Source organism: Cnephaeus nilssonii (genome assembly GCF_951640355.1).
Source record: "Cnephaeus nilssonii genome assembly, chromosome: 5".
Classification (NCBI taxonomy): Eukaryota; Metazoa; Chordata; class Mammalia; order Chiroptera; family Vespertilionidae; genus Cnephaeus; species Cnephaeus nilssonii.
Genome location: NC_137076.1, coordinates 14154970 through 14167139, shown reverse-complemented (window position 1 = coordinate 14167139; position 12170 = coordinate 14154970). Strand labels below are relative to the sequence as shown.

Genomic DNA, 12170 nt, shown 5'->3' with positions numbered 1-12170 from the left:
AACCAATCAATGTGTTTCTCAGTGTTTCTCCCCCACCCCCCCACCCCCCGACTCCCTTCTCTTAAAAAAACACACACAAAATAATGGAAAAAATATCCTCGGGTGAAGATTTATAAAAACAAAAACAAAAACTGGACATAATGAAATCCAGCTCTTCTAAGTTTTATGGTCATCCTTATTAAATAATCTAGATAATTAGAAATACATTGGGGCAGCAATTTTTAAAATGACAAACATATACCAATGTATTATTTCAAGTACAGATTTTTATGAGTTATCTGAAATTGCCTTGTCATTAATGAGCGAGACCAATGGCTACCCAATAGGAAAAATAAAATCCAATTAATAAAGAGCTAATATGCAAATGGTTGTCACGCCCTCATGCCCTCACACCAGAACTGCTCAGCCACTCAACACCGGGGAGAGAGGAATGGGGACCAGCCAGGCACAAATGAGCTCATGATAGAGGAATGGGGACCAGCCAGGTTGTGGCCCGGGAGAGGGACAAGCCGCCCATCCTGTGGTCCCGGGTGCCAGCAGCTGTGCCTGCACCTGTGGCCCAGGAGAGGGACAAGCCGCCCACCCCATGGTCCCGGGCACCAGTGGCTGTGCCTATGCCTGCAGCCTGGGAGAGGGACAAGCTGCCTGCCCCGCGGTACTGGGCGCCTGTGGCTGCGGCCCAGGAAAAGCCACCCGCCCACAGTCCCCTGCAGCTGTGGCTGGCCCAGTGAAGCTGGCCTGGGTCCTGGGTGCCTGTGGCCAGCCAGAGGGAGGGAAGTCCGGGTCTCGGGTGCCTGCGACCGGCCAGAGGAGGGAATCCTGGGTCCTAGGTGCGGGGCGAGGCAGAGGCGATCCGGCCAGCAGGGGAGCAGTTAGGGGTGATCAGGCCAGTAGGGGAGCAGTTAGGGGCGATCAGGCAGGCAGGCAGAGGGGTTAGGGGCAATCAGGCAGACAGGCAGGCGAGCAGTTAGGAGCCAGAGGTCCCAGATTGCGAGAGGCAGTCGGACATCCCCTGAGGGGTCCAGGATTGGAGAGGGTGCAGGCCAGGCTGAGGGACACCCCCTCCGTGCATGAATTTCATGTACCAGACCTCTAGTCCTTCCATAATTAATGTCAATTAGCAAACATTTGAGTAGACACCATGAATAAGGTAAATGCTGCAGAAGACAAAAGAAAGACATGGTGTTTGTTTATTTTATTAAGGTGTTAGTTGCCTTATGCAAGGATAGAAAAAAATAAAGGAAGAGAAAAAAGTAAAACAAGGAGAACAATTGGGTCCTGCTATGAGAGAAAAAAAAAAAGTGAAACATCACAGAGAATGAAAGGACAGAACCTGTGTATCAGTCAGATATTTGTCACTTACATACCTGGTTTTATTTTCATAACCACTGGCTTTCGGTTTTTATCCCTCATTTGTCTGATATCCAACAGGTCATGAGGATTGCCATTATGCCTGGGCCAGCAATAGACAAATATTCGAGACCCACTGCTACCACAGTCCACCACAATACCATAGTTCACATTGGGGTTATTGGTGTCTGTAGCTTCAATGTCAGTGACTCGTGCCAAGTACCTAGTTTAGAACAACAAACAGAGACAGAGAATTTCATTCTAAACCTAAAGGAGTAAGTGCAATAAACAAACACCAAGTCGGTGATTCCTAAGTGCAATGACACCAATATAACATTTTTACAACTGCCAAATGATCAGTCAAAGGAAAACAAGTGACAGTGATAAAGATAATCTAAATCAGATACACTCATGATTCCTTTAAAGAAGTTCAAACAAGTTCTGAAAAGCAAAATTACTATCAATATTAATATTAACTATCAATATTAACTGAAAAATCAGCTTAAAAGACATCATAGGAGGAGCTTATGTTAAATCCTCTTATGAGGAGGATTTGGTGGTTAATGATTAAACAGTTTCAGACAGTTTAATTTTTCATGCCATGCTGTATTCATGCAGCATCTGTTTCCTACAGCTACAGGATCCTTAAATGCCACCTAATCCCAAAGTCTTGAAACCATGAAATGAAGGTGTGGCATCCCATCTAGAAAATAAATGGTTTGTTTTCTCTTACCTTTGAAACTTTTTGTCTCTGGATAGTCGCCCATATTTATTTCGGATTATGACAACAGAAAAGTATAAAAGTGAAACAGCAGCAGCCAGAATACTAATAACAACAATTTGGCGTAAATTGGTATTTAAAATTCGAGGACATCCCACTGGAGAGATGCTAAAATGCCAGGAAGCAGGAAAAAGACAGGAGATGCCAAGTCTGAAATTCCAAAAACACACAGATTTTAAAGCACTCTGCTCCAAAGAGGACCCCCTTTACCTAAACTGATCCAAAACAAGACATTCAGTGTGAGCTGCCCCTACTTCCCTGCCGACAGGCATCTGTATACCAGCACTTTCCACATTACTACTTTGCTATATAACTCATTAGTCATGCACTGCATAAAGATGTTCCAGTCAATGAAGGACTGCATATATGACAGGGGACCCATAAGATGATAATGAAGCTGAAAGAGTCCCATCACCTAATGACATCATAGCGCAATAACACATTACTCACGTTTGTGGTGATGCTGGTATAAACAAACCTGCTCTGCCAATCATATAAAAGTGAAGCACATACATTTGTGCACAGTACATAATACTTGATAATGATAAGAAATGACTGTTACTGGTTTATGTATTTATATACTATATGTTTTATCATTACTTCAGAGTATTTCTACTTATAAAAAAAAGGTTGCTGTAAAACAGTATCTCATGTTATGGGAACAGCAGCCTATGTCATATATCTCCTGCTTACTGCATCTCTTGAATGCATCATCTTATCTTGTGCTTGATTTAATCTTGTGTTGTTTTGTACAGTGACATACAAGCTTGTAGTCCAGGAGCAACAGGATAGGTATACAGTAGGCCATACCACATAGGCTTGTGTAAGTGCACTATGTGATTGCAAAATGATGAAATTGCCTAACGATGCATTTCTCAGATAGTATCCTTGTCACTAAGCAGCACATGACTGTATTATAAAATTATATGAATGAGAACTAATATTGATGGTTAGGACACTTCTGTGTTTTCCCCTCTTTGAGAGAATTATGCAGATTATTATCTGTACCCTGCTTTGTTCCAAAAAATTAGGGACAGCTTACAAGAATAAGTACAATAACAAATAAATCTAAAACACAATCAGGTTTAAGGATGATGAAACCAAAAGACAATTTAGTACATAGGAATGCATGTAATAAGGTAGGTCTTAAATGTTGGCTGAGCATCCTCGTGGCCAATAATGTTGCCCATTAGATTAGAAACATATAAATGTCTTAAAAGGAGTAAGATTTTCCTAACACTGAATTCCAAGGCAAATCTCTCCCTAGAGATTAAGTGAGAAAACAGTATCTTTAACAACATTCCCATAACGAAGTCAATAAATGAGCTATGCATGTCCTGTGTTTTTGGAAATATTCCTGAAACATTTTTGCAAATAAACACTTCTCAGTTTATGTCAGGAATGAGAGGCTTCATTAGGCTTAAAAAAAAACTTGCTAATTTTAGGATAAATTTCTAAACTCTCCCCTTTAAAGAGGGCTTCATGGACTCACAGAAGAGTGAGGTATCCTACTAACCCAATGGAAATTTCCATTTGTAGTTTCTAGTGTGCATGTGGGTTCTTGGGCCAGTCCATGGAGTTTATCATCCTCTCCGAGGCTTATGGACAGTTATCCTGTGCTTAATACAACCCCTTGCAGATTCCAGCACAACATGCCCTTTACAATAAACTACATTAACTCCTGCAGAGTCCCCTGGCATTATCACTTTCTTTCTGTGACAGGAGCCCATGGGCCCTGAAAGAACAACGGTATAAAACAGAAGCGTAGCACAACTTTGAACACTTTTCACTTAGGATTTATATCCTCCTCCCCATCAAAATCTGTTTCTGTGGCACCAAAATCTCGGGCTTCCACTGCAGTGATTAGGCACCATCACTCACCTCCCCATGCTGACAGGTCAGAGGTCAGGCAATGTTCTGGGAGTCAGTCTTCAACCACTGTTACAGCAACAACGTGTCCTCCCAGAATCAGAACCCTCCTGTTTCAGGAAGTAAGAAAAATCACAAAGATAGCATAATTCAAGAAACGTCTATGTTCTTTATCAACTGTATGCTTAAATCCCACCACACATAATCTGGTACATGATCTGTGCCCTGAAGCTGTTAAGAAGGGTTTATTCTGAGCATGTAGCTTCTGCATTAGCACTAATCTAGCCCCTGTCTATCTTTCTAGTCTTATCCCGTGACAGACAGACAGATATGTACCCGATGCTCCAGCCATCTTAAACACAAGCTGCAAGTCGCTGAAATGTCCTGCATTCCTCTGCATTTGTAGAATGACTTTTTGGGGCCTACCTATTGGCTTTCCTATGTAATCCTAGTGACACAAGTCAAGCATGATTCCTCTGTGAGGACTTCCCCAATCCTCATAGCCCCAGAGGATTTGCTCATCACAGTAGTGGGCTGCAGTATTCTACTTGTGGCTGGCTGACTTTCTCATCACAGGGCACGCCCCTCGGCAGGGACAGCCACTTATTCTTCTGTTTCTCCAGTGACCAGTGCTCATCACACAAGTGACGAACAACCATTGTTTGTGTCACGGATGGCTGGGAATGGGAGATGCAAAGGTGAATCAGACATGGATCCAGTTCTTAAATTTCTAATGCAGGAGAGAGGAAAACACACACACACACACACACACACACACACACACACACACACACACACACACAGTGTTAGTAAGGCCTACCTGACAAAGTCAAAAATCACTTCAATTAGTTCAGGTTTTAATATGGTGCCCACATTGTACCATAGACCCAAAACTTAGGACAAACAATATTTGTGACTTAAAATTTTGTACAAAAAGGAAAAATACATCAATTACCTAGGTGTTTAAATGAATTTTAATGTTTTTGTAAAGTAGCTACCTTTTAGCATTTGACGATAGTGAAATTACTACAATATACCTTTATTAGAATTCCAGTGACTCAAAGATCTCAATATTTTAAACATCCATTAAAATGTAAGATTACATAATCTTGGAGTGGGTAAGGCTTTTTCTACAATATCAGTGTCTCAAACATAAATGAAAGAAAATACATCTACACATGAGTTTAAGACTTCTGTATGTTTAAAAATAAAAATCCCTTCCCAAATACATAAGTCTGGGGAAAATTACTTACACCATACATGACAAAAGGTAAATATCCCTTACATATAAAAAGTTCATAACATAAATACATAAGAGAAATACGGGGACAAGTGAGCAAGGATAATTGGAAATTAATGAACTAAGAAATACAAATGGTTGATAAAAATAACTTCATTAGTATTTAGATAAATATAAATAAAAAACAAAACTTTGCCGCTATCAGATTGGCAGAAATTAAAGACTAAGGATTCTTTACTAACAAAGGGGAGGGAGAAAGGTCATGGATGCTGGTGGGGAGAACTAAATAGGCACTAACCTTCTGAGGGCATGCTGGTTAACAGATATGACCATTTTTAATATGCTTACCCTCTGCACAACCTCTCACCCATCCAGAAATTCATACTTAGAAAACAACAGGGTAAAACTATGTACCCATCATAGTATTGTGCATAATAGCAAAACATTGTTTCTAAACTAATGTGTATTACAGAGGGTGGGTTAAGTTAAACACGGTTCATTTATGAAACAGAATACAATGTGGCTATTAAAGGTGATCGTGCAGATCCATATTTATTGACATGGAAAAGATGTCCATGATATATTCAGTGAATAAAAAAAACACACCATGCATAAGAGAGGGCAAAATGGAAGGAGAGAAACCAAAATGTTAACAGTGGTTAGTTATTTCTGAGTAGTGAGAAATGGATCATTGCTATTTTTTTCCATAGGCTTGCTTATATTTTTAAAAGGGCACATATTAATTTTATCATTAGAAGAAACAACAGAACTATTTAAACAAGCTACCTTTGACTGATATCTTCTGTTTCCAGCATCAAATCCTCTTCTGGGTAGATCAAGAAAGCCTAGCTTAAAAATTCTTCATGACACAGGAATTCTGATCTAAACATTTTTTTGTGTGTGATAGTTGAACTAAAGAAAGAAAGAAAGAAAAAAGAATGCTTTAGTCAACAGCCTAAAGTCAAGGTCCTTGGGGGAAGGAAGGCCTTGAATGATTCAATGATGAGTACTCTAAAGGGTACTGAGGAATAACAAACCTGACTCCAGTTTCAAGGAGTTTGCAGACTGGTTACAGAGATAATACTAATACCCAGGAAATAATCAAGAGTACAACAAAAGACAAAGTTAAATTATTCGGACTAACAGAGTTCAGAGAAGAGCACAAGGAAGGCAGGTAATCAGGAACCTCTTCCTCAGTCAGAGGCCAACTTTGGATGGGGGAGGATAGAGAATACATTTCAAAAGAGAAGATGCACTGTTAGGATGATCATAGCAAATTTAGTAAATGTTACTTAATCTAGTGTTTGTCTTAGCACTTATTTTTGAGATGTGAGGATTTTTAAAAAAGGATAAATAGGTATTTTTCTATGTTACAAAACTTGTGTTTAAAGACAGAGAGGAAATAGGACAGCTTATAAGTTGCTGAAGTAATTACTTTTATTTAGGACAAAAGTATGGCTGAATATTACCCAGCAATCAACAATATGATAAGTTGATCTTAACATGTAAACTTCTATTGTTTTTGCAGCTAAGAATCTTGGCACCAAAGTTTAGGGAGGCAAAGTCTTACTAATCCTATGTAATAAAAACCTAATATGCTAAGTGTCCGGTCGACTGTTGGGCCATTCAACCAATCAAAACATAATATGCTAATGATATGCTAAGGCTGCTCAACCGTTCGCTATGACGTGCACTGACCACCAGGGGGCACATGCTCTGACTGGTAGGTTAACTTGCTGCTGGGGTCCAGCTGATCGGGACTGAGTGAGATGGGCCTGACAAGCCCTGGAGCCCTCCTGTGATCACTCCCCAGCTGGCCAACCTACCATGTCCCTCCCCGGCTCCGATTGATCGTGCACTGGTAGGGTCCCTTAGCCTGGCCAGCTCCCTCTCACAATCTGGGACCCCTCGGGGGATGTCGGAGAGCCTGTTTTGGCCCGATCCCGCAGGCCAGGCGGAGGGACCCCACTGGTACATGAATTTGTGCACCAGGCCTCTAGTATTACATAAAAATGCCACATTTTCAAAAGGCCTAAATTATGGTAGACCTATCATCAGAGAAACCCATCTCTCTCTCTGAAAAAAAACCACAACAAAAAAAAACCACAACAAAAACAACAGTGAAAACCATATATATTAATTGCAAAGTGAAATGGTTCCTGTGGTGAAAGATGCAATAAAACAGATATTAGCAAACAAAATCATAGACAAATGAGATTCTGGAAAAGCTAGACCTCTGAGTAAGAAAAGGCAAATGACAGGAAGGGGGCCTAAAAAGGAATGATGTGACTATTAGAGGTTACAAGGAAGAATTTTTGTGAGAGTGAAAGGAAGGTGAAGTGAAGGATACTCAGCACACTCAGTTGTGGGGAAAAGACATCAAAACAACTTGATCCATTCTTTGTTTTAAGAGGAATACATGGAGTTGCACTAGCATCTACATTTTCTTTAGCATTGACTTTTAAATTTAAAATGTTGTCCCCATTTTAAGAGATCTTTTTCTGGTTACACTTTTTCTGAATCACCTCTGTCGTTTCCCACATCTGCAAGTCTGACTTTCCTCAAGTTTCAGTTCCACATCCTGAGCTCACCGATGGCTGTTATCATAAACCCATTTAGTCTGAGCCTCTGGTCACAATCTTTTGACACAAATTAATACCACCTTCCAAGTCCTCCAAGTCTAAGAGAGGCATCACCATTGACCAGGGGTATCACCTGGTTCTTAGCTTTGATTCCCACTTATCTGTGTGCTATCAATTCTGCCTCAAAAAATCCACACATCAAAAATGACCACAGAACACACCACAGGTCTCTAGGCAGGTCACTCACCTTCCACCTTCACTGTGAACACCACCCTTCAGAAATAACTCTCTGTAAAACACTACCTTTAAAACATAACCAGCTCTAGAACTTTCTGGAGCCCACGGGGCCGACAGCAACCTTTCATCAACTGATCCCATCTTATTTCACCAACCTTTTCTCGCCTCCGCCACAGATAACCTCTTTCTGCCCTAGTGAGGTGGGTCTCTTCTCTCCCACGCAAGCTGTTCTCATGCTTACCTTGGCCCTTTAACATCACTTCCTCCTCCGGTGTCCTGCTCTCAACATCCTACTTCCTTCAAGGCACAGGTCAATATTTTTCTTTGCAAAGATTTAAACTGTTATACTTTCTATTGTTTTCCCACACTCTGAAACTTGGTTCATTTTTTTTAAAGCATGCTGAATAAATACATAGGAAACACACATATAATATAAATAAATATGTAACTCCTCAGATGAACTTTGTTTTTTTTTTTTTGTTTCTTCTTTCTAGACTGTATACAAGGATTGAGATCATGCATTCCCATTAGGGCTAGAAAAAGGTAAACCATGCATTCAGTAAGCAACAAATCCAAGTGATAAATTAATGTTAAGGTAAACACAGACATAAACTACTTATGCAAGTTAGTATTTCGTTTTATAACTCTGCTAATGTGTCAAGCAATGAACAAACTTGATACAAAGACAAGATGACATCAACTATAACACAAAGAATATGATTCTTTTAAGTCTCTTCAAGGCTGGAGAATTAGGTGTTATCATTACACAAGGAAGGGCACAGTCAAAACGGCAAAGTGAAATTAAACTAGGGATTAGAGTCACTAATTTGGAATTCTTTAATAACCCCTGGTTTATCTTTTAGCACGGAAGCTGCTGAACTGTAAAGCATCTCTTTTCTTTCCTGAACATTTATCACTATAAATGTTCTCTGAGAATGCTCTGCACCAGTGTTCGTCTAACTGGGTTCAGGGACCCCGTATTCTAGAGAATAAGAGAACTAACTGTTCCTTTAAAAAGGTGTCCACGCATTACTTAAGCCTGAGAAACATTGCTCTCATCAAGACTTTATTGCTCAATCCGTTCCATCTTTTTTCAAGGGGGAAATCTAACGCATGAAATGTAATAAAAGCAAAAACGAGGCTGAACGTGACTGTCAATGTAATGGTAAGGCGCCAGGCGAGAACCCCTGGGTCTCCGGTGCAGGATCCCTTCCCCCGGGCCAGGTCCCTCCCCAGGGTGCCCGGATCCGCCCCCACGACGTGGAAGAGGAAAACCCAGCGCGGTCCCCGCAGCCGGCGCGGCAGCTCCACGGCCAGGCTTCTCCTCCCAGGCGCTGGGGGAGAGCACCTGCCGCCCGGGGTCACGGGCACTGACGGCCCGGGCGCCCGGATGTGGCCGGGCGGCGGGGGCGGCTTGGACCCAGGGAAGGCCGACCGCAGGAGCCGGGAGGCTCGCGGGCGGAGGGGTCGCCCGGGGTCCAGGGCCCTCGTCGCCCCGCCGAGCCGCACGGCCCAACTGTCTCCGCCCGGGCCGGCCGCCCTCCCAACGTCCGCGCCGCGAAGGCCGCTCACCCGTTCTGCAGCGCCGGACTCGGCGGCCGGGAGTCCCAGGGGCGGGGAGCCGGGAGCGGAGCGCATCACGGCCACCACCGAGAGGCGGCAGCGGGCACGCGCAACCGGCTGCCCGGAGGCTCCGCTCCTTCCCGGGAGCCACACCGCCCGCCGGCCTCGCCCGCGGTGCGTCACGCCGCGCCGGGAGCGCGCGCGCCGAGGGGCGGGGCCTGCGCCGGGCGGACTGGCGTCACGTGCAGAGCTGTCTTGCGTCAGACAGCGTGAGAGAGTGGTGTCCCGGAAGTGGCCGGCTCCGTTACCACCAGTCGTGGTCTGGTTGTCAGAGAGATACGTGGTGCTTATGTATCTTTCCTTGGTGCTTCTAAGGTTATCTTTCCTTGGTGCTTCTAAGGATGATGGCAAATAACACTTTGAAAAACTAGCAAAAACTAGGCATTTCTGCACAACTCTTGACATTTTTTACAACTTTACCAGTAGCTATCCCTATTTTACAGATGGGGAAACGAAGATGCAAACGCATTCAGTGAATTCCTTAATGTCCACATTATTAGTAAGAGTTAGGATTTCATTCGTGCCAAAAGTTGCCCATATAATCGCTTATTCTGGGGGAGACAGACGGCCCCAATACACCCAAAGGTGAACAGCGCAGGTTCCTGAGCTTGACCCATGACCTGATACTTAGCTCAAGGCCCCTCTCTGTAGCTTGACAAAAACCTGACTTGAAGTCACAGAGCTGGAAGAGATCTCGAGAATCATAGCTTCTATCCTGTTTCCCCTCTTCTGTTACAGGTGAATGAACTGCTTTCCAGAAAAAGAAAGTGACTAGCCAGCCTAGCCACCTACAATATATGTATTTTTAAATGAGAGTCCTAGAAACATCTACTCCATTACTTTTGTCAAGTAAAACAAGCTTGGACAGAACCAGTAGTTATACATTTTAAGCAGAATCCTTCTTGGTCCAGCATCAGATGGGGTCATCTCCTTGTGGTAATGTTTCATCCCTGGATACAGGTACTCTTCATGGAAGAAGGCTAGCAGTGACCAGGAACCTTGTGCTTTAGAACCAAATACTATTTTTTTTAATGATTGCTCCTCGTTACAATCATAAAACCACAGAATGTTCCAGCCAAAGGAACTGCAGGAACTGTCTAGTCCAAACAATCTCCTTTTACTGTTAAGGAACTTGCTCATGATCCCCTGGAGGCAAAGGGGAAAGCAGAACCAATGGTTCTGACTCTTACTTCAGAGTCCTTCTATGGCAATCTGTTACTATTTTTTTTTTAAAAAAAGACCTGTTTGGATAACTTACATATTAGAAACCTCTGACATGAACCCAAGGCTAGCTCTGAGAAGCTGAAGTAATTGGCCACTGACATGATCCCTCAAAACTATGTGCCCTTTAAAGTCCTTATCATTTGAGATACTGGTTTAGATTATGACAGTCTCTATTAAGGAGGCCTCCACAAAAAATGCCAGACTAATACTATTGCACCATCCGTATTTCCTGATAATTCATATGTAATAATAATTTGCTAAGAGCTAGGAAAGAAAGTATATAGAAGTATGAAGACATGTAATATGGTAAACTAGTTTCCTAGGTCTTCTGTAACAAACTACCCCAAAATGGGTATCTTTAGATGACAGAAATTTATTCTTTCATAGTACTGGATGCTAGAAGTCTGAAGTCAAGGTGTTGACAGGGCCATGCTTTCTTGGAAGACTCTAGGGGAGGATGTTTAGATTCTGGTAGTTGGCAATCTTTGGCATTCCTCAGTGTGTAGATGCATCGCTCCAATCTCTGCCTCTCGTCACATGATGTTCACCTGTGTGTGTCTATGTCCAAATTTCCCTCTTCATACAAGGACACCAGTCATATTGAATTTAGGGCCCACTCTAATCCAGTATGATCTCTTCTTAATGTAATTGCACCTGTAAAGACCCTATTTCCAAATAAGGTCACATTTACAGGTTTTGGGTGGACATGAACTTTGGCGGGGGGGACACTGTTCAACCCAGTGCATGAGTCATCTCAGTCTGGGTCATCAAGGAAGGCTATTTTGAGGAGGTGATATCTGAGGTCACACCTTCAAGATGAATAGAAATTAACTAGAAGAAGGATGTATCTTGGGCCTATATGAAGGAGTATTGCTTCAGGCAGTGGAAACAGCAGAGGCTCAGAAGGAAAGGAATAGAACTGTAAGAGTGATCCACAATTTATTCTCACTTATTAACAAGAGAAACAAAAAACTAAGCTAATAAGAGATACCACTTAGAACTTTATGCCAGGCACAATTCCAAGAGCATCAGAAAACATTTCAAATAGAATGATAATGAAATACATAACAGTTCATGAAATGATGAAATGCAGCTAAAGCAGTACTTACCAAGAAATTTATAGATTTATAAGTATATTTTAGTAAAGAAAAAAGTTTGAAATCAATGATCTAAGTTTCCATCTTAATAAGTTAGGATAAGAAAAGCAAATTAAACCTATAGTGAGTAGAAGAAAGGAAAATAATTTTTAAAAATAAGACAAAAT

At 42.1% G+C, this 12170-nt stretch overlaps 1 protein-coding gene across 6 annotated transcripts in view; it reads right to left on the bottom strand.

Moving 5' to 3' along the window:
• ENTPD4 (ectonucleoside triphosphate diphosphohydrolase 4) overlaps positions 1-9805 on the bottom strand; it is a 34300-nt gene extending 24495 nt beyond the window's left edge. For 2 of the 6 annotated variants that reach the window (XM_079772152.1, XM_079772154.1), the window contains exons 1-5: positions 9632-9805; positions 6027-6152; positions 4013-4110; positions 2084-2281; positions 1368-1573 (exon numbers count right to left, since the gene is read on the bottom strand). In XM_079772152.1, coding sequence (XP_079628278.1) covers positions 1368-1573; positions 2084-2281; positions 4013-4020 — 412 coding nt within the window. In that variant the 5' untranslated portion in view covers positions 4021-4110; positions 6027-6152; positions 9632-9805. Of the gene's footprint in view, positions 1-1367; positions 1574-2083; positions 2282-3647; positions 3989-4012; positions 4111-6026; positions 6153-9631 lie in introns of those variants that run through there. The other 4 variants (XM_079772156.1, XM_079772153.1, XM_079772157.1 and 1 more) reach the window with 4 other exon arrangements.
• Positions 9806-12170: the final 2365 nt, after the last annotated feature.